The 23,064-nt window shown below is 35.4% G+C and overlaps 1 protein-coding gene across 6 annotated transcripts; it reads left to right on the top strand.

Moving 5' to 3' along the window:
* Positions 1-1,226: 1,226 nt before the first annotated feature.
* LOC101261060 (cell division protein FtsZ homolog 2-1, chloroplastic-like) lies at positions 1,227-20,963 on the top strand. 6 transcript variants are annotated; one of them, XM_026032726.2, is made up of 9 exons: positions 1,227-1,640; positions 3,201-3,940; positions 6,425-6,724; positions 11,619-11,709; positions 17,711-17,835; positions 19,559-19,651; positions 20,237-20,302; positions 20,407-20,538; positions 20,639-20,963. In XM_026032726.2, the coding sequence occupies exons 2-8, from the start codon at positions 3,311-3,313 to the stop codon at positions 20,536-20,538; spliced, it is 1,437 nt and encodes a 478-aa protein (XP_025888511.1). In that variant the 5' UTR covers positions 1,227-1,640; positions 3,201-3,310; the 3' UTR covers positions 20,639-20,963. The 6 variants fall into 6 exon arrangements, with proteins under 6 accessions (XP_025888511.1, XP_010325922.1, XP_010325923.1 ...); XM_010327620.4 differs by having other exon boundaries at positions 1,271-1,572; XM_010327621.4 differs by having other exon boundaries at positions 1,286-1,572; positions 20,407-20,561.
* The last annotated feature ends 2,101 nt before the right edge of the window (positions 20,964-23,064 follow it).

The following is a 23,064-nucleotide window of genomic DNA, read 5'->3' as shown; positions in this document are numbered from 1 at the left end:
AAATTTTCAAACATAACTTGGCATCCCAACCTTTGTAATCGCTATCACATGCTTTAGTAACTAAGCTATATGAATTTGAAACTGATTTAGTTTGTGAAGAGAGAACGATAACATATAAAAATGAAAAGAAAATGATGGCGAAAGTAAAAAGTAGATTTATAGGGGGAGAAAATGTAAATATTTTTAGCATGTCTATAGTTTTATTTAATAACATTAATTGCTATTAGTAATTTTCAACATTTTTTATACATCTTTTTTTGGAATTATTTCGACTATATTAAAAAAAAAAAAACAATTAACCTCTAATTTGATTCTTTGTGAGATTTTGTTTTTGATTATGGAAAGATAGTAAAAGAAAAGGAAATAAATAAAAGGTAAGTAATAATAAGTAAAATTGGAATATGCCATTAATGGGAGTTTGCCATTTAGAAATTTAGGATGGAGTTGATCCAACAATATTTTGATTTTAAAAAATATTCAATTGTTATTCTATTAAATTAAACTGGTATTGATATTTTCAAATTTGATTTCGTTATTTTATGTTATTGATGCTCGTAATCTGTTTGAGTTTAATTTATATATACTTATTATTACTTATATAATAATAGTTTTATACCAATATTATAGCATTTGTTAGTATTATTATAATGATACATGTGAATTGTATACATGAATATACACTTTTGGTATAATATTTGATATTTCATTTTTTAATAATTAATATTAAATATCACACAACATCAAATTACAAAAATTCTTTTTTTTTTTAATAAAAAATGCATATGAGATACATAATATTGAAATCCCACACATCTTTATAGTTTCAAATTATCTTTGCACCAAATATATATTAGATGATTAATAATGTCAAAGCAACTTACATATATCTTAATTAATTATAGATTATATATATCTTTTATCAACATAATATTTGGTACCTTTAGCGACATACAATAAAATCTAATCTTGATTTTCGAGGTTATTATTTAAATTAGATATAAACTTATATACATACAAATTCCTCATTGACCTAATTAGAAACTTATCCATGATTACGCAGAAACTCTGAACTTATGATAAATACATATATAACGTATTTTTTCTCAAATATATTATTTTACTAAGTGAAGTCTTATATTTATTTTTTATTTCCATAAGGTAAAATATAGAAAATAAACAACTCAATAATATTTTTGTCATTTAATCCAATAACATTCCATTAGATAGGAACAAATTTTTTGATAAAAGAGAAAAAGCTAAGATTGATTCTAAAGCAAAAATTCATGTGAATGAGAGTTATAGTTTTGGTTGAAAGTGCAAAGATATTTTTCTCAAAATGGGCTAAAGAGTCAAACACAAACAAGATTTGGCCCTTCTCCTACTATTCCCCCAACAAACTAACAAAAAATGCAAAAAGGGAAATTGCCAACACTTCTCCTAGTCCTACTCTACTTTGTGAGCTGAATACAACACCACCAATAGTAGCCAAAACTCTGTCTTTCTCTATATTTCTTCAAAATTTCAAAGGATTTGTGCAATTCTCTTTTTGGGTTTTTGTCTCTTCAATTTCAGGTGCCATTTTTGAAATGATAGGTTTGCCTTTGTTTTGAGAATCTTGATACAATCTATACAATTGTGAGGTGATTTATTCTTATGGGGTTTTTTGTGTAATGCTACTTAATAAAGACTGTAACTTTTTGTGTTCTATTGCATTTTCTCAATTTTTACAATTGTGAGGTTCTTTGTTCTTATGGGGTTGTTTTGTTTTTGGGTTTGTGTAATGCTATTTGATAAAGATTGCATTTTTTTACCTTCATGCTATTGAATTTTCTCAATCTATATGATTATGAGGTTCTTTATTCTTAAGGGTTGTTTTCTTTTTGGGTTTGTGTAATGGTATTTGATAAAGATTGTTTTTTTTTTCTTCCTGCTATTGAATTTTCTCAATCTATACAGTTTGTGAGGTTTTTTGTGCTTATGGAGTTGTTTCTTTGTGGGTTTGTGTAATGTTATTTAATAAAGATTGTTTTCTTCTTCTTCATGCTATTGAATTTTCTCAATCTATACAGTTTGTGAGGTTTTTTGTGCTTATGGAGTTGTTTCTTTGTGGGTTTGTGTAATGTTAGTTAATAAAGATTGTTTTTTTCTTCTTCCTGCTATTGAATTTTTTCAATCTATACAATTGTGAGGTTCTTTATTCTTGTGTTTTTTTCTTTCTTGAGTTTGTGTAATGCTACTTGATAAAGATTGCATTTATTTTTCCTGTAATTGATGTTTCTCAATCTATATATTTGTGAGGTTCTTTATTCTTATGGGGTTGTTTTCTTTGTGGGTTTGTAAATGTTAATAAGCATTGTATTTTTTCTTCTTCCTGCTAATTGAATTTTCACAATTTTATACATTTGCGAGGTTCTTTATTCTTATGAGGTTGTTTCCTTTGTGGGTTTGTGTAATGCTCTACTTGATAAATATTGCCTTTTTCTTCCTGCTACTGTTTTTTTCAATCTATACACTTGTGAGGTTCTTTATTCTTATGCTGTTGTTTTCTTTTGGGGTTGTGTAATGCTACTTGATAAAGATGGTCTTTCTTTTTATGACAACGGAACCCACAACTGCTAAACTCAGTTCATGTGCAATAGCTCGCAAACCACACAAAAGATTTAAACTGCACTAGGCAACCTTGTGCGGTGAGCTTGACCTAGAAAGCAAGGGGTTTTGAACTTGAGACCTCCATTATGGGAATCCCAAGCCAAACCATCTAAGTTTTCTTCCAGCTATTGCATTTTCTCAAGCTATACAATTTTGAGGATCTTTATTCTTATGGGTTGTTTTCTTTTTGGGTTTGTGTAATGCTACTTGATAAGTATTGCCTTTTTCTTCCTGCTATTGCATTTTCTCAACCTATACAATTATAAGGTTCTTTATTCTTATGGAGTTAATTTCTTTTTGGGTTGGTGTAATGCTACTCAATAAAGATTGTCTTTTTTCTTCTAATTTCTGCTCTGCTGCTATTAGAGCTGTGTTAAACTTTGTGCTGTATTATACTCTCTAAATCTGAAAGTGTGGCACAGTTTTGGAGTTTGGTAACTCATACGTGTTAGTAAATTTAGATTTGCGGACTAGAACCCCCTTTATAGCTACCACTTACAAGCTTCTTTTAAACAATGTGCGCTGCTTTTTCCTGTTTTATTGATTGGCAGGTGCTGAAAGAAAAAACTGGACTGGAACTTCAGATATTATCTAGGAGGTCGATTATATTTTTTCTGGATTAATCAGAATAGTTTGAGCTTGAGTTTGGGAATATTCTGTTATGGCTACTTGTACGTCAGCTGTATTTATGCCTCCTGATACGCGGCGGTCACGAGGGGTCTTGACTGTTCTTGGTGGTAGAGTTTGCCCCTTGAAAATTCAAGATGAGAAGATTGGATACTTGGGCGTTAACCAAAAGGGTACCTCAAGTTTGCCTCAATTCAAATGTTCAGCCAATTCCCAGAGTGTCAATCAGTATCAAAACAAAGACCCCTTTCTAAATTTACATCCCGAAATTTCTATGCTCAGAGGCGAAGGTAACAATACAATGACTACCTCTAGACAAGAAAGCTCTAGTGGAAATGTCAGTGAGAGTTTGATGGATTCATCAAGCTCGAACAATTTTAATGAGGCCAAAATCAAGGTGGTTGGTGTAGGAGGTGGTGGATCAAATGCAGTTAATCGCATGATTGAGAGCTCTATGAAGGGTGTAGAGTTTTGGATTGTGAACACGGATATCCAAGCAATGAGGATGTCACCTGTAAATCCTGAGTATAGACTGCCAATAGGTCAAGAACTCACAAGGGGACTTGGTGCAGGCGGTAATCCAGATATAGGGATGAATGCTGCCAATGAGAGCAAGCAGGCCATTGAGGAAGCAGTTTACGGCTCAGACATGGTTTTTGTGACTGTAAGTTCAACCTATGTAATAACTTTAATTGGAAAAAGAAGTTTTGGGTTATTGAAATACACTTTATTCTTTCCTTTGTTTTGTTTCCCCTCTCATTTGTCAGAAACTTAGATTTCATATACTATTGTATAGAAACTTCTAATTCTTTCTTTTATAGTAAAACTAAGTATCTTCTTTTCGTGAGATACTACTTTTCTTAGTTGCTCGGACCCTTCTGTTTCGGTTCCGCACCCGTGTTGACACGACGTGGGTGTGGGATCTGTAGCGGATATGGTCAATTGATTTTGGGTACTTTGACCAAAATCGGAGAAATTTGGGACAGATGCAATGATTTCTATAATCAAACCAAAAGCTAAGGTGAAATGAAGAAAATGAAATACCTTGTATATCAAAATTTCTATGTCAATCTTTTTCGTTATTTCTCCTTTTGGGATTCTCCTCATGATCAATATTTCTCATCTGAAGACTTTGTATATTGACCACATAATATCTCATAATTTAGACTTATTACCCTATTGGACACCCACACTCGAATTTGAACAACTTAGCTTCTTTCTGTCCAATGTGCAGAGCAGCTGAAAGGTTTTTTCTAGTTATAGTACCAGATTGAATTGGTTAAATAAAATGCAGAATTCCTATGTTACATGTAACTTTAGGTAATGAAGTGCAGTTAAAGTATACTCACTTAAACCTGGCAACACTCTTCCTCCCACCCCGTCAAAATTTCTGAGCTCTTTCCCTGGCCCATAAAGATACTTGATACAGTAAAGGATGACTGTTGGAGGAAAGTACACTTAAATATGCTTTTTATAAACAAAGTTCAGTGTCTTTGGTGCTCATTAGAAAGATAGGTGTCACATTAGTCTGCTCCATCCCTTACAGCTTCTCTGATCTACCAACTTGAAATTGCTAATGTGCAACCTGAAGTGTGTCTGACTGCCTATTGCCTTCGTACTGCATAAGCTAAAGAGTTGAGGAGAATTAGTAGAGGAAGGAATCATTTAGTTTTTGATATAATATACGAGTATCTTAATAGCCATTAACGCTACCAAATAAATTTGAAGTATATATTAATGGCTATTAATTGGCATTTTATATGTTTCTATGATTATGATTCTTTCAATAGTTTTCTGAATATTTCTAACTTGTGACTTACATACTTTTTTTTTTAAGTTTCTAAAGATCTAATCATTCACAATTTTTTTTTTGGTAATAATCAATATTTAAATTAACACCGAAAATTATATGTTTTGCCTTTCGTACTTCAAACCGTACCTTCATTTCGGAAAGGAGGGTGAATTTTATATATAGTATTATTTTGTGAGGCAATGAGAAGATATTTCTAGTAACACAAGTTCCCAAATACGTGTGTACTTAGTATTCTCAGTTTAAAAGGGAAGGGTTGATAACAAGCAAAAAGGGGTCATTAGGCGAATCGGGAGCTGGAGAGAATAAATTTTGTTATTCTTAGCTTTTGAAATTGCAATCTGAAAATTGTTTCTGATTTATCTGATAGGACAAAAATAAACGATATTTCACAAGGATCTGGCGTATTGTATCATCCTTGCAAAGAGTTGATAAACTTTCAAAACAAAACATGCTTAATTGAATGAGAGGCTATGTTGGTACAAGCCTACAAGCGTAAACAGATGATAACTAAAATGGTGCTTGTAGCATGGCTATATCTTTGTATCAATCCAATACCAAGATATTTTAAACTTCAAATTATATCCGGAAGTCACAATTAAGTTTCTCTTAATGTGAAGAGACATTTTTTAGCATAATCATAAAAAAAGGATGTACCCAAGAATGTAATTTAAATTTATTCCTTGGCCTTTTGGTTCCAAGACTTTGTCAGATTGCATTAGCCTTATTAATCATCAACATGGTGCTATAAGCATCCAAGAAGGGCATCATATAGTACGCCATAAAAAAGTAAAACGTGTATACCTACCCTTCATCCGAGATGGTATCAGGCCGTTTCTTGGTGTAAGAGAGGAATCTGATCTCCCGTTCTTTTGATTTTCGTGCCATGCTTATCATTCAATCAGTTTTGTAAAAGGCGTGCTTGTTCAAAAACTGAAGCGAGACTCAAAATGTGTTGAGCGCTTTACCTCGTGTAATTTGCCCTTCAGTGTTGTCATCAAGGTTCCAAGGCATACTTTTTCTTGCCAGTGAGCCTCTTCTGAAGAGGCGACGTATGTTTCTCCCTTTGCGCCTTTTATCATTGAAGCCCAAACCTTATTTGTGCTTAAAGCTCCAATGGACCTTAGATCTTTTTTGTGCTTTTTGCTTTTGATATCAATCACTGCATTGAATACTAAGTATATATTTGCTTGAAAGTGCTGTAAAGCTAAATGTGGGATGATTACGTGTTATTATATGTAAATTAAAATTCCTCACATATCTTTAGAGTTTCCGGAGGCTATATTCTCTCACTTTTTGTTTCTTCCTCATATGTGGGCTCCAACATGTTATGTACAGGCTGGAATGGGTGGAGGAACAGGGACTGGTGCGGCTCCTATAATTGCAGGAACTGCCAAATCAATGGGTATCTTAACTGTTGGTATCGTTACAACCCCCTTTTCTTTTGAGGGACGAAGAAGAGCAGTTCAAGCCCAAGAAGGAATTGCAGCTTTGAGAGAAAATGTTGATACTCTGATTGTCATTCCAAATGACAAATTATTGACAGCTGTTTCTCCATCAACCCCAGTAACTGAAGCTTTTAACCTGGCTGATGATATTCTTCGGCAAGGAGTTCGTGGTATTTCTGATATAATTACGGTAAGTTTGTTAGTCACAGTCTTTTCTTTCATTTTCTGTTTTCTGCTTGCATAGTGCCTATGATCCTAAATAAGCATTTGCCTGATAATGCTTTAGGTCTAGGATCTTACTTTTATATGCATCACCAGGATGTGTTTTGTTTGTTCTATGCTTTGAAGGGAAATCTTAAACTATACACAGGTGAAGTATAAATCTCTAGATTTCCTCGCGCCTTAGTGTAAAACAAAGATGTATAACAACAAAAATAGCAACATACCCAGCGTAATACTACAAGTGGGATCTGGGGAGGGTGGTGTGTCCGCAACCTTACCCCTTACCTTGTGAAGATAGAGAGGGTGTTTCCGATAGACCCTCGGCTCATGATAAGGTAAAAATCGTCGTAGTAAATATAATCAATGCAATTGAAAGTTAGAGCTGATCTTACATGTGTTTAAGCAAGATAGGAGAAATAAAAACTAAGAATTGGTTATGCCACAACAAATTGCCAATCTAAGGATTTGTATCGAAATAGATTAGGTGTTAAATGATACCTTATGTATTTCGGATGGAATATATAAAAAAGCATATGCATTTTCTATGGAATAATTTAGTCATAGGTCTAAAGTGTATTAGGGAGCACAATATTAAGTTGTAATGTATGCACTATGTGAATTTAGTGTTATTGGGCATAAAATTGTGATATTGCTTAAAAGGAATCTTGAAAATAACACTGGAAGTGATGAACATGATGTCTAAAAAGGGAAGTAATTAGTTTAACAACTTTAATCAAGCTAATCAAGGTTAAAAAGTAACAATAATGTAACTAATTATAGGTGTAAAATCTTCTTATAAGGTTCTATTGCGCTTGAGTTGTCGAGATTTTTTTCTTGAATCACATTAGGAGAAAATGATGTGAATACAACTTTAAGGAGGTGTCATTCAATGAAGCCTGGCTCACAAATGATGGTTGCCCTCGTCTCTTTTTAGTGTTTTGACATTGATATTAGTAAGTGGAAAGGGCAATTCCTGCATACGACCCACCCATTTGTTAACACTCATTTGGTACGTTATCAATAATGTAAAATGATGGTACATTTTGTGAGAAACAAAAATTTGAGATGGAACCAAATTGATTATTCTGACAAGTTATTGAGGCTTAAATAGCTAAGTTTATATGACCTGTAAAGGAAAGGAAATCAAAACAAATAAATACCTAATTAAAATAGGAGTAAATCAAGCTACCTACTATATTTGCCCATATGCTATAAAATAGTTCTAGGACTCTTAACACCCCTTCAAGCTGATGCATACAAAATTACAAATTAGATGTACCAAGCTTGTTTCATATATAACTCATTTGGGACCGGCTAAGGACTTGGTGAATGTGCCTGCAAGCTGATGATCAGTAGGCCTACAATTTGTCATCCATGTCTCTTCAAGAATATCAAGTGCATATTTCCTATGTGAGATGACAATTCTTGATTTGGATTGAGCAACCTCAATGCCCACGAAGTACCTCAATCGACCAAGATCCTTAGTCTGAAAGTGCTGGAAAAAGTGATGTCTGAATTTGGTAATTCCCTCATCATCATTACCTGTGATAAATGTGCCATAAATGTACACTTTCAAAAACATGCACAAACCTGGAGCAAAGTGACAATAGAACACAAAATGATCAGCTTCACTTCGTACCATGCCAAACTCCTGAATAGCCATGCTAAACTTTTCAAACCATGCCCGAGGAGACTGTTTGAAGCCACAAAGTGCTCGTTGTAGTCTCCATACCATGTTACTAACCTCCCTCAGAGCAACAAAACCAGATGGTTGTTTTATATATACCTCATCTTCGAGATCTCCATGAAAAAAGACATTTTTGATATACAACTGGTAGAGAGGCCAATGACGAACATTAACCATGGATAAAAAGATATGGACTGAAGTAATCTTGGCCACATGAGGGAAGATATCATCATTGTCAAGACCAAAAGTCTGTGTATAAACCTTGACCATTAGTTGAGTTGTCTGTCCATTGGGGCCTACCTTCATTGTATATACCCAACAACAACCAATTGTGGATTTATCTAGAGGTAGAGGAATAAGCTCCCAAGTACCACTAGATTGTAAGGCAGGCATCTCCTCAATCATAGCTTCTTGTTGGTCTGGATGAGAAAGAGCTTCACGTGTAGTCTTAGGAATAGACACAAAGGATGGTGATGATACAAAGGCAATATGGGTTGTTGGCAAACAATGATAGCTCAAACAAGTATAAATAGGATTAGGGTTACGAGTAGAGCAATTACCTTTTCGAGTGTCAGCGGAAGAACTCAGTGTAGACAAGTCCTCAGTAGGCAAGGATTTTGATGAAGGGTTTGAATCATTTGGGCGCGGACGACGATGATAGGTCAATAGTGGTGGAGGTGTAGAGGAGGAAGATGGAGTTATAGAAGATGAGGCGGAAGGGGAGACTATGGTGGGATCTCCAAAAGATGGAATTGGTAGAACCTCATTAATGCCTAATTTTTCAACAGAGGATGTAAAGTAGGGCTTACCTTCAAAAAAAGTAACATCAACGGACATAAGGTATCGCTGGAGGTGAGGTGAGAAACATCGGTATCCCTTCTCTACTTCTGAAAAACCAAGAAAGACACATTTAAGAGCACAAGGAGCTAATTTTTCTTTTTCTGGAGTGAGTGTATGGACAAAGCATGTGCTCCCAAAGACACGTGGTGGAAGAGAAAATAAGGTTGACTGGGGAAATAAAATAGAGTGTGGAACCTGATTTTGAATAGCAAAGGAAGGCATACGGTTAATCAGATAACAAGAGGTGAGCACTACATCCCCCCCAAGATCCAATGGAACACTTGCTTGTATGAGAAGAGTGCGTGCAGTCTTAACAATATGACTATTTTTTCTCTTTGCAACCCTATTTTGTTGTGTAGTATAAGGACAAAATGTTTGATGAAGTATTCCACTGGACGACAGAAATTGTTTAAATTGAGATGATAAATATTCACGCGCATTATCACTACGAAAAGTGCGAATAGAAACACCAAATTGAGTTCTTACTTCAGCACAAAAAGTTTGAAATATGAAAGCTAATTCAGAAAGATCTTTCATTAAGAACACCCAAGTGTACCTTGAGTAATCATCAACGAAATGCTTAAAATTCAATGTAGAACTAATTCTACTAGGACCCCAAATATCATAATGAACTAAATGAAAAGGAGACTCCGCATAATTATTAGGACTACGTGAAAAAAAAAATTGGGTGTGCTTCCCTAGTTGACAGGACTCACAATCTAACTTAGACAATTTAGACAAGTTAGGTATCATCTTTTGAAGTTTGGATAAACTAGGGTGTCCCAATCGTCTGTGGATTAAATCTGGAGAGTCAGATATTGAACAAACTGTAGTGGATTCATGAGGATTAAGATAATAAAGTCCATTTGACTCATGCCCTTCTCCAATTATCCTTCCTGTACAGAGGTCTTGTATAACAAAGAAGTCACTAAAGAATGAGACGAAACAATTTAAAGTCTGAGCCAAACGACTTATTGACATGAGGCTAAAGAGACAACCAGGGACAAGAAGAACATTATTCAGAGTCAAGGAAGGTAAGGGATTGGCTTGACCGATTCCGGTTGCCTTGGTTTGAGAACCATTAGCTATCCTAATTGTGGGAAGGGACTGAGAGTAAATAATATCAGACAATACAAATTTGTCACCAGTAACGTGGGTAGCAGCGCCTGAGTCCATGACCCAACAACCATGTGTGGTGGATTGTGAGATACTAGTGGCAGGATTAACAGGATTACCATTTTTGGCAGCTATTGATGAAGATGTCTGCTTACTCGCCTGGTACTGAAGAAAGTCATTGTATTCTATCTCAGACAAAGAGACCAGTCGATTGGTTGGATTACCAGTGGATTCAGTTTGAGGGTTGCTGGAGCCCATTAATTTAGTGCCAAACATGTTGAATCCAAGAGAAATGAAAACAGATCTATCAGTGTCCAAAAAAAAACGTGAATTTCGGAAAAGCACCTGAAATATAGATTGGAAAAACTGCTTGTTGTCTCGCTGGAAAATTAGATCTGACCGCTGGAAAGTGATTGAAATTAGTAAAGAAATTAAATGGGTAGGGTCGGAATGTTGCAACGAATCTACTGAAAAAGGAATCTGCTGGAGAAGTGGTCGGAAAACATCAAGCGAGGATTCTGATTGTAACGGTGGTACTGATATATGCAAAGTACCCCTGGAGAATGTCGAAATTGTGGACTATGGAGGTTTTGCTGGAAAAACGCTCAACAATTTTGTTCCCTTACTTTATTCATGTTTTCTCACTAAAGAAAACTTTAATAAAGAATAAGAGTTTGAGAGAGAATTCACCTTGATTATTCCCACTAGCTATTGGGGTTTAAATATCTGAGTTTACGTGTCCTAATAAGGAAATGGAATTAATACCTAATTAAAATAGAAAAAAATCTAGGATTAAATCAAGCTACCTACTATATACACACACACACACACACACACACACACTATAGAATATTCCATGATTTTAACACACTTTATCAAAAAATAAAAGAAGTAAAATGATGGCTCATTTATCACCACAAGCTTTTGATACTTACCATAGGATCCTCTTACTACTTCCAAGGCAAATGAGGCTCATTAAGTACTCATATCACTCCCCTTAGTAGGATAACTCCATGTACTCTTCATGCGTTCATCTTTACTTAAATGCATCTGAACTTATGGACCTAAATGTAGCAAATACATGTCAATTTTCTATATTTGGCATATTCTTTCCTTCTACATAAAATGGATTTTCTTTCCAAAGTGCATTCTTCTGCTAATTTGGTGAATATCAAGGCTTGTATTTATTTATCCATGATATATCTGGCATGATTTACAGATTCCTGGGCTAGTAAATGTGGATTTTGCTGATGTGCGTGCTATTATGGCAAATGCTGGGTCTTCTTTAATGGGAATAGGAACTGCTACAGGTAAGCTCAAAAAGCCATTTGATAGTTGTTGGCACTAAGCCATTTCTCTTTGTTGGTTGCCTTTTAACTCATAATGTCATGTGATTTTAAAGTCTATGTGATGTGATGATGTGGCTTAATGAGACACACATACAGCCAACATGGCTAAATCATTATTTATGTGAACTTCACAATACATTGAATCAAAAAAATCTATGTATTGTTATTACTGATATAAAGGGCGTATGCAGCCTCACCCAAGGGTGTGCCCTAGAGGTCTCAGGTTCAATTCTCAGTGGAGCCAAATACATTAGGTTATATCTTTCCATCTGGACAAGCCGTGGTGGGAGTTCCCCTTTATATGTTCTGGTGGGAATTAGTAGGTACCCCGTGAAATTAGTTGAGATGTGCGCAACCTGGTGTGGACACTATGGTTATCACAAAAAATGAACATATGCAGCTGTCAGAATTTATCCATGGTGTCCAAATTTATGTGCTACTTATAAAAGTTATCCACTAAACTTAAATATTGTATTCTGTTGAAGTCTTGTGTAAAATATTAGTCACGCCTGTGCCTATCAGTACGTATTTTGCACCAGTTCCATTTTTCTTGTGCAAACGTCAAGTCCTTGACATATTTTAAGGTTTATAAGAACTGTAACAATCTAAACTGAAATAACAAATAAGCTCAAGGCTAATTTCCTGAGAAGTATTTGAGGTCGCGTATGCAGCCTTACCCAAGGGTGTGGCCTAGAGGTCTCAGGTTCAATTCTCAGTGGAGCCAAAAACATTAGGTTATTTCTTCCCATCTGTACAAGCTTGGTGGATAGAGTTCCCCAGTACTTGTGCTGGTGGGAATTAGTAGGTACCCTGTGGAATTAGTTGAGATGCGCGCAAACTGGTGGGGACACTCGGAGTTCTTTTTTCGTCTGTATAGAGCTTAGTGAAATGTGTAAGTTGAGGTGCAATGAAGGTCATGTTCAGTAGACAAAATGTTTTGCATTTCAACGAATTTCATTTATTAACGAAGAGAACTGGCTGCTGCAGATAACCGGAACAATTTTGTGTGATATTTCAGAATTTTCATGTAAGAAACGAAATATGTATCTGTTTCAATCAGTCGTGAGTGCACACAGAGAACATAAGAGAGCAAAGGAGGGGGTAGGATTCTTAAAGTCTCAATTAGTTTCTCGTATCAGTCCCTATAAATAAATGTGAGATTACCATAGGCCATAGGGATAGAGCAAATTATTTTTTCTGATGCTGCAGCAGATGGCGGAGCAGCCATCTGAAGATGGTTCCGGCAGCCGATGCGCCGTTTGCACCGCCACTCGCCCTTTCATCCTCCACTTTCTCCCCTTCAGAGGTCGCAACCGCCATCTTTGCACCGCCTGCATACTGGACTCCTACCCTGTCGGCTGTTCCTTCTGTCCCATCTGCTTTGATGTCTTCCTCCACAGCCCTCCTCCCCCTCACCTCCATCTCCGATGCTCAAAATGCATCTCTATCTCACACCTCTCTTGTATCTCTGATGCTGCTTCCTTCTCCCCTAGTTACTTGTGCCCTCCTTTTTCTAACCCTAATTTTCTTTCTTCCATATCACTCCGGATCCTGCTAATAATGCCATAGAATCAATCTCCATTTGGCTAACAGATTGTTGCCGCTGCTACCATTGCTTCTGAGTCTATCCACAATGTTGCTGATATGGCCTGGATTAACGCCGACATTAGGGTCCAAGAAGCTCTGTCAGCTAAGGCCGAAGCTGCCCAAGTTTTGGTTAAGCTAAAGAATTTGTTGGGCAACCAAGATCATTAGTTCGGTTCCAATTTCTCGTCCACACTTGTTTCTAATACTCCAGGTAACGACACAGGGGGGAAAAGATAAATTGAAGCAAAAGGATGATCCTCTCAATAGATGCAAATGATTGTGATACCCTTGATGATTAGATTAAGTAGTTTCAATTCTAAAACAATGCTTTATAAGATTTTTCTTTTTTTGTTGTGTGGCTACTGGCATCTAGCAACTTCTCTCTATTTTTGAATGCTCGGCTATTTCAGGGGATGCTTTTTGGCGAACAAAGGAATTGGAATTATTCATTCAACTATATCTCGCTTACTGTTAATGCCTCTCTTTCAATATCGAGTTTTATATAATCTTTGATTTTAATATGGTATGCTCAATTATATCTTTTTTGTTGTTGGAGTTCTCTTTGACACATCTTGGGCTTACTATCCAAGGTAGTGGAGAGTCTGACGATGATGTCACACATCATATTCGTGTTGGGTGGATGAAATGGGGGCTCACATTTGTAGTCTTGTGTTATAAGAAGGTGTCACCAAAACATAAATGCAAGTTCTATAGAGTGGTGTTAGACCAACTATGTTGTATGGAGCGGAGTATTGGTCAGTCAAGAACCCTCACGTCTAGAAGATGAAAGTTGCGAAAATGAGGATACTGAGATGGATGTGTGGGCTTACTAGGAGAGATATGAATAGAAATGGAGATATCTGGGTCAAGGTGGGAGTGGGCTCGATGGAGGACAAACTGCGGAAATAGAGACTGAGATGGTTTAGGATGTAAAGAGGAAATGTTGGATTCCCCAATACAGAGGTGTGAGAGGTTTGCTATGGATGGTTTCAAGAGAGGTAGAGGTAGGCTGAAGAAGAAGTACTCGTGAGAAGTGACGTGACGTGTCTCAGCGTTAAATTACCGAGGACATGACTTTAGATAAGACTTGGGAGACTATGAAGTACATATACCCTTCCAGACTAGTAGTTGTAGCATTCCTCTTGCAGTTTCTTGTTCTTCATTTTCTATTACTATCGGTTATTTCTTGTTCAATTATAGTATTATTTTGTCATGATACTGCTCCGTTTTTTTTTTGAGAACACTTGTCATACTATCTTTAGTATTTTGTCGTGGTTTCTTCACTTCTAGTACTTCTTTTACCAGACTACTTTGTTTCTTGAGCCGACGGTCTATTGAAAACAACCTCTCTACCTCCCAAGGTAGGGGTAAGGTTTGCGTACACATTATCCTCCCCAGACCTCACTGGTTGGATTACAGTGGCTATGCTATTGTCTTTTAGTAATGAAGAACTCTTCTATTTTAGTTTCTAACTTGGTGGGTAATGGACCCACTCATTTATAGTTCGTTTCTACTTTTTTTTTGTAGAAATTGGATTTATTGTTGATAAATGTTGTGCAAACTATACTCTCAAAGAAAAAGAAATGAAATTGTATTGTGATATTTAACTTCTGAATCATGCATGCTAATTTTTTATTACCGTGATGTCCTGGTCAACTTGCGTGCACCTCGATTATTTCCACAGGTACCTACTATGTCCCACCAACATAGGTACTGCTAAAAGAGGTAATATAGAGTACATTAGGGAGTTCACGTAGGTTTTATAGAACCAATACAAACTTATGCATGGTAGATCTACTATAGATGCGATATGTTATTTTTATTAAGAAGATTAATGGATTTTTTTTGGGGAGGATGAATGATCTCCACATTGCTTGACCTAGAAAAACCTTTTGTTGGAGAATTTGGGAAGGTAGGTCTTATATCAAATAAAATAAATAAATGCCACAAGTGTCACTTTAGAAAAAGTTATCAAAAGTGTGAAAATAGTGAACGAGGTGCAAAGTATTTTTGCCAAAACTAAAGGTTTATACTAGTGCTGGCAGAATTTACCCACTTTTTGATAACCCTCCCATATTTAAGCGGATTTGGGTGAGTGATGAACCCATTTTCAAACTGTAAAAAAGTTGGTCGGTCATGGGTCAAGTATGGGTTGCCTTCAATCAGCTATCGTGCATCACTCACAATTTCTTCAAATTGTTTTTGCTTCAGCAACAACTTTCTAGCATCTACTATTCAAATACTTTTTGCTTTTTAGACTTACAGTAAAGACTTCAGTAGATATGATTTCCTTGCCACTGTTAACAATATATGCTCTTATTTTTATATATAAAAATTATCCCAAACTAGCTATGTGTTGTTGTATAATTAAATGAATACAATAGTTAACTAGATATGTAAGAACAACAAATAAATACACATCCACTAACTTACGCTAACACACACACACACACAAAATTACCAGAATCATCAAGTTACGGTATTACTAGATTTTAAAAGAAACACAAAGTCAGTTATATAAGATGGGTACTTATTTTATCAACAAGACGAACAATTTACTCAAAAACTATTTTTATTTATTTTAAATGTCTACGATGAAAACACATTTTATACGAGCTCTTTTATATGGAAAATATGGTTATGTGACTGATCATATTGTCTTGAGTTCTTGAATTATTCCCAAGTAGATTAAAAAATATAATATTGTGATATAACAAAAGTGAATATCTAGTTTCACCGATACACTGTTACAAATTATTAAACATAACTGAAGATATTATTTGTTCCAAAACCACATACTATGTAATGTGGGTAAACCCATTTTCAACCCGCCCATTAATGACCCAATCCATTTTTTACCCGCATGATTGGGTATTGACCCATGTTTGCTCAACCCGTTTCCAACCCGCCCATTTGCCACCAACAGTTTATACCAAGAATCTTCCTTGAGTTCACTTTTATCCTTATGGTTGAGCTAACCAAATGAAGGGAGAGTGAAATCAACGAGGATCGTGGTGCCCACGTGCAGACAATTCAGATCTTTTGGTTCAGCGTGCTTCTGCTAAAAGAAACATTTTCCAACTGAAACACCACCATAAAGGTAGAGAAGCATGGGGTGGGGGGAGACTTTGGGCCTTCATGGAGGGAGAAAAGGGTTCCATATTCGTGGCTCGAGGTTGTGAGGGAGTTATAGCCTTTGATTCCAATATGCTATGAAGAGAAATCTAAAGAAAAATGGCAGCCCAGTGCACTAAGCTCCCGCCATGCACAAATCCGATGAAGGGCCGGACTACTAGGTGGGTTTATTATATGCAACCTTACATTGCATTTCTGAAAGAGGCAGTTTCCGCAGATCGTACCCGTGACATGATCCCCTTTAACCTAAGCAGACATCTGCATTGACATAAATAGCTGCTTGTAGAAATTTCGAATAGTGACCTAAAAAATTGAATGTAATCTAAAAAGTAACATCTTTATCTGCTGATGTTCCCGTTAGGGAAATTGGAAAATAAACTCTTTGGACTGGACACATCTGACATGTTTCTGTGAGTTTCCTCCTATTATTGGATGCTATTTGGCTGCAGATTTAAGATTTCTTTCAATTCAGTCACTTGCTGACAATAGTGATTGATGGTCCATTTCCTGCTGGACCCCTTCTTACTTCTGGCTTTATTCTTGCGAAAGGTAGAAACTGTGTGCATTTTTCTACGTTGTTTTGGCTATTTGATAATATTTCATGTCCAATGTACAACAACAACAACATCATATCCAGTGTAGTCCCACAAAGTGAGGTCTGAGGGAGGGTAGAGTGTATGCAGACCTTACCCCTACCTTCAGAGGTAGAGAGGTTGTCTTCAATTGACCCTTAGCTCAAGGAAAACAGTCCCCAAAAAAAGAAGTAATAGAAGTACAGAAAAGAACAAATAATAACAAAACTGCAACAAAACCATACGATAGTCGAGGTATTAAGGAATCAGCAGCTATTAACATCAATCAATGGACAAGAAACTATAGGAGAAAAACTACGACTACTAATATGAACGGATAGCAAGACAATGCACTACTACCTACTATCCTAATTCATGACCTCCACTCCCTCCCATCTAAGGTCATGCCCTCGGTAAGCTGAAACTGTGTTATGTCATGTCCAATGTAAAACACCTAAATCTCATCTGTAATATAGCAGGTTCGCATGCAAAATATGCATATCAAGATTTCAGATATGTATATCGTCCATGTATGGTTTTGTGCATCTCTCTAATAGTCGGATTTAGCATTGCTAACAAGTTTTTTTTTTTTGCAAGAATGGAGTGATATGTTGATGCTTCTACTAACTAGTCAAGAGGAAAATTGATATTATTCGTTGATATTACAGGAAAGACCAGAGCGAGAGATGCAGCATTGAACGCCATTCAATCTCCTCTGCTGGATATCGGTATAGAGAGGGCTACTGGAATTGTGTGGAATATAACTGGTGGTAGTGATCTAACATTATTTGAGGTACCCGACTATTTTTTCTCTTGCTCTCTCTCTCTCTTCCGATACACTTACTAATCATCCTTAGTATGCACCTTTTGTTGACTGAAAAAGGCAGAAATGTATTCCATAACGTAGAAAAGATTTTGGCAGTAGAAGCCTTTTACTTTTTTCAATGTAGAGATTTTTCTTATTGAAGATGGCATATATGAATGTGTGAATTTCCTTGTATGATCGTCTCTTACAAAGAAAAATAAGAGAGAAACTTTATCTAATGGTGCATGAGGGTTGTGAAAAGCTATGTTGCTTAGACTCTTCAAAAATGTCGACGGGTGCGTGTCAGATCCTCCAAAAATAGTGTATTTTTGAAGGATCTGACACGGGTGCGGCAACATTTTTGGAGAGTCCAAGCAACTTAGGTGAAAAGATCAAACAACCTATGCTTCTGGTTCATCCTGTTTCCTTATCTGCTGTTTCTCAGCATTTATGTATGCCAATGTTGTCATTTTTAAAGTGCGCTTAAGCCTTGAAGCGTGGTACAAAACATGTTGAGCACTTTGCCTCGCTTTATGCACGCTTCAGTGTCGTCATCAAGGCATGCTTTTCCTTGCCAGTGAGAGTGAGTTTAGTCCTGAAGATGCGACACAATAAACAATTGATATTTCACGTTAGTTCTTGTCAATTTCTTTGTCCATATATTTATTATTCATGCTTGTGATTATTAATCTTGGACTACACATACATGTTTATATTTTTCTCCATAGCTCCATTTTTCAATAAATTCCACATTTGTGCTTAAAGCCTTAAAGGATCTTAGAGTTTTTTTACACTTTTCACTTATGATAAAACTGATGCACGCACACCAATTGTATGCTTGTTTTAGGCATCAAAATCATGTCAGACACAAATTCACTCATTAAAGCTATTGAACATGACCACACCTGCCAAGTTGGAGTTTCAAATTTCTCTAGATAATTTTTGGACCATTCGGCCCTTAAATTAGACTCTGAAAGGGATGCGAAGATTATAAGTTGTTATCCAATTTAATGAAGCTTTAAAACCAAAATATAATTTCAAGAAGTTAAAAATCTCATGCTGTATGCTATAAAAACAAGTTATAATGTTAAATTTGTAGACTTTTTGTGATTTTCACACCATTTGAACAAAACTTCAAAATGTAAGGAAGAAAATTGTTTTCATGCCTTCTTGGTAAAAATGTATATTGAAACTCTTTATCTTATGTTGGATAGAGACAATTGTATGCAAAGCAGTCTTTGTACCTTGAGTTGAAAATATGTTGTTAATAGTTAATGATTTTGGGGTCATATTTAAGCCTTGACCAGAATTATGTACAAATTTAAAATATCTATACTAGTTAATTGATGCTCTGATTTTTAAAGTTATGTCCAATCCTCTCGTGTACCCAACGTAGGTGTCCTTGGCCATGTTGCTTTTCTCCGCAATGACGATAACTGTTTTCTTAAATTTGGACCAGATATCAATTTATCATCATAACATCATTGTAGTGGTGATTTTGCCATATTCTCTCTATTATCAGTTTCAAAGCCTTCCTGACCTCCAAGTTTGCAGAAAGTTTATTGCTTTTTCTTAGTATAATAAAAAGCTTTCATCGTATGCATTTGTTATTTTATGTTTGTGAGCATCCCCGGATGATGCTAATTTCTGACTTATCTGATTAGCGAATTCAGCTTTCGTATCCTTGCATGTCCTCTTTGCACCTTTTTAGGTAAATGCTGCAGCAGAGGTTATATATGACCTTGTGGATCCAAGTGCTAACCTCATTTTTGGGGCGGTGATAGACCCATCAATAAGTGGACAGGTATGTTCGTATATCTCAATAGGTTATTCCTTCGTTGACTTGATTCTTTGCAGATCTTGACATGTACCGAAGCGAAAAATTATTGACTCCAAGGCTTCTTATTAGATAGTTGAAAGATTGAACAGTTATGTCATAAATTGGGAAACTGATCTTTAATTTAATCAGAGATGAGAAAGAATAAATAGTTGACTAATGGTAAAAAATATACCGTAAGTATCACCTTTTTTGCGAGTTTTATATCTGAACTATCACCAGCTATTTATAAAAACACAAGGTAGGGTAAGGTTGTGTATGCCAATCCTCCCCAGACCCCACTTGTGAGATTGCACCGTGTGTGTTGTCTTTGTATCTAGTTAGGATTAAGGCCCCCCCCCCCCCCCCCCCCACAAACACACACAGAAAAAAAAAAAAAAGAAAAAAAAAGTTTGAGGCTTGTATGTTAGTGTAGGGATAAAATGAGACTTGGAAAACTTGTTTACATCTCTGATTTGTCTCAATGGTGTTGAGGCGTAGAAGATCGATTGAACTCCTGTCGAATTTACGTTTTGCTGCATGGTCAATCTCATCATTATCCATGTGATGCAGGTCAGCATAACGCTGATTGCCACTGGTTTCAAGCGCCAAGAAGAAAGTGATATGAGGCCCCTCCAGGTATTCCTCTCTTCCATCCTATCCCTTCACATCTACATTACATGTGAAAATCTTTGGTTTTGCCGATCATTTGTGATACACATTCCACGGTGTTCAACTAACAGGGAAACCAACTAGCACAGGGAGATGCTTCACTTGGAACTAACAGACGACCTGCGTCCTTTCTGGAAGGTGGTTCAGTGGAAATTCCTGAGTTCCTCAGGAAAAAAGGGCGATTGCGCTATCCAAGAGCTTAAGTTAGTCCTTCATTTTCCTGCATGTATAGTACTTCCCTTTTTCTTCTTGTTCTCCAACATCTCTATCTTTCAAAGTGATACATATGCGTTATACATACAGGATCTTGGTTATGCATCGACTATCAAGTTTATCTCATGGAAAAACCATTGTCCATCTCGTTTTTCTTTATAATAATGTAGAATTGCCTATACATGTTAGTTTGCTAGTGAGTGTAATAAAGCTGGAGATACTATCAAAGGTAGACAATTAGGATCACAATCAGTCTGGTTTCACCTATGATCTGTAAAGTGTTGCTGTAAAGTTGATATCCATTGACGAACTTGTGCACATATATGTGATTTAGGTTCAGTTTTGAACTTGTTCATCAGCTTACACCCCGCGTGGATTAGTATTTACCCGTTCTATATAACATCTTTTTGGCAAATGGTATGTTGAGATACTGTCTGATGTTTACTTACATTCCACAGAAGTGGATTCTGGAGAGTCTGTTAGTATCGGTATAAATAGCCCTTCTTTCCGATTTTAGAACTGCTTGTCGTTCCAACCAATTCCAACAATGCATTTCTCAGCGCGAAAAAGATGAATTGCTTGAAGTTGCATGTTGAATAACATGTAAATGATTAGCAAATGATATAGTGGAGCTTAGTTTGACAATGGTTGGGGTACGGTCCGTGTACATTGTGGCCGCACTGATAGTTTTCATATTTATAGTTAGTTCATTCATTCTAGTTCGCGGTTCTAGCTTCAAATGAAGTTTATGATTGTTTATCGATGATATTGTCACCATCATCAATATCAATCTCAACGAGAAGAGAAACTATAGATTTACCAACAAGATTTTTACTTTTCTTCGTTGGTTAGTTAATCGGTCATATTTTCTTTATAATATAGATAAGTACATGAAAGGGGATATGATTGATAAGTTTATTTGTATCCAATGTATCTATTTAATTCTAGTTGTAAGATATCTATCGAAATCGGCGGTGAAATTTAGGTCTTATTCAAAGGAAAAGATCTCAAATATTTGAATTGACTCATAGTCTATATCATTAATCTAGACATAGTAGAATTTGAACCATTACACATGGACACTTTTGTTTAGTTTTAATTAACTACTAAATATTTAAAGAAAAAAACTTATTCGCACGGAGTATTTATTATTATGTAATTTAATAAAATAAAACACATGTTAATTGATTAAGATTGAGTAAAATGAATTATAAATTTAAGCACGAGGGTGTGTAGGTATTGGATCGGTGTAAACATTCGGTGCGGATAAGTTTTACCCAATTTTGAGGAAGCACGTCTTAGACTTTTAAATTTGTCATTTCAACTTATAAAATAATCATTCAAATACTTTTAAAATTTATGTGTCACATTAACGTTATGTGTTCACGAGATATAATGTTTACGGATCGTGATAACTAAATACGCATTCGCAAAATTGAAGTGTTTAATAATCCATTGAGATCAAATTGAAGTGTTTATGTTAAACTCAAAATTTTACTAAATTGACAAAAAAAAGAAAATGAAAATAAAATTTATACTTGTCTTTTCAATTTCCACAAGTGGCTTTGACATGACAATACTAACTTATTCTTATGTATATAAAAAAGATGTTTTCGTGAGTTATGATAATATAATTGAAATCGTTTCGTTTTTAATCAAAGATACGAAGTAGGAACATCTATGAGAAATTATCCTTGTATAAGCTAATTTAAGCTTACTTGAATTTTTTTAATAGATTTTTTCGTATAATTAAATTTGATCGAATTTTAATATGAATATCAAACCACGTATGAAATCGAAAAATTATAATATTCATAGAGATGTAAATATTTGATGTGACAATATGATAATAGGCCCACAATTGTGGACAAGCCCATGTGGGATGCATAGTAGTGCAATGGCTTGACAAAGAAAAGTGGTGACCCTCACAAAAAACCAAAATAAAAATTAACTTATTGGTACAAAATCCAAGAAAAAAGAGGAAAAAAAAAAGAGAAAAGAATCTACACACAGCTGGTTATTCTTCACACGAAGGATCGTGATGAAATGGTAAATAAAATGCATGTTATATTTCATCGTGTTGGATTTAAATTTTGATAATGAAAAAAGCTATTTTAATAGGCTGCTTTATTCTTCAAATGCTTTTGAGAAAATAAATATCAAATATTGAATAAGAAATCAAAAAAAAGATTTATCGTAAATGTTGATCTTTCTCTTAGTAAAAATAAATAAACAAAATTTTCCTTTCATTTTATTTTTCTTGGTAAACTTGGATAGTATTTTTCATTATTATGATGTTGAAATTGATTTGAAAAAAAATTCCAAAATGGTACATACAAAAACTAAAATGACAGGAGCTTTTTGTCTTTTAGGGTACAAAAATTATTATTTTCACTTGCCATATCATTAGTTGAGTTGATACAGACAAAGTGAATAATTAAAAATGTATTTTCATCATGTAAAAAGGAGGAAAGATTGGTTATATGACACATAAAATAATTAATTTTAATATATAT

This window comes from Solanum lycopersicum, chromosome 9 (genome assembly GCF_036512215.1).
Source record: "Solanum lycopersicum chromosome 9, SLM_r2.1".
Classification (NCBI taxonomy): Eukaryota; Viridiplantae; Streptophyta; class Magnoliopsida; order Solanales; family Solanaceae; genus Solanum; species Solanum lycopersicum.
This window is presented reverse-complemented; position numbering and strand designations above follow the sequence as displayed.

Excerpts from the sequence above, each read along its gene's own strand:
- LOC101261060 (XM_026032726.2), top strand. The coding sequence starts at position 3,311 with ATGGCTACTTGTACGTCAGCTGTATTTATGCCTCCTGATACGCGGCGG. Across the intron at positions 6,725-11,618 it reads GTATTTCTGATATAATTACG|ATTCCTGGGCTAGTAAATGT; the intron begins GTAAGTTTGTTA and ends CATGATTTACAG. Across the intron at positions 11,710-17,710 it reads GGGAATAGGAACTGCTACAG|GAAAGACCAGAGCGAGAGAT; the intron begins GTAAGCTCAAAA and ends TTGATATTACAG.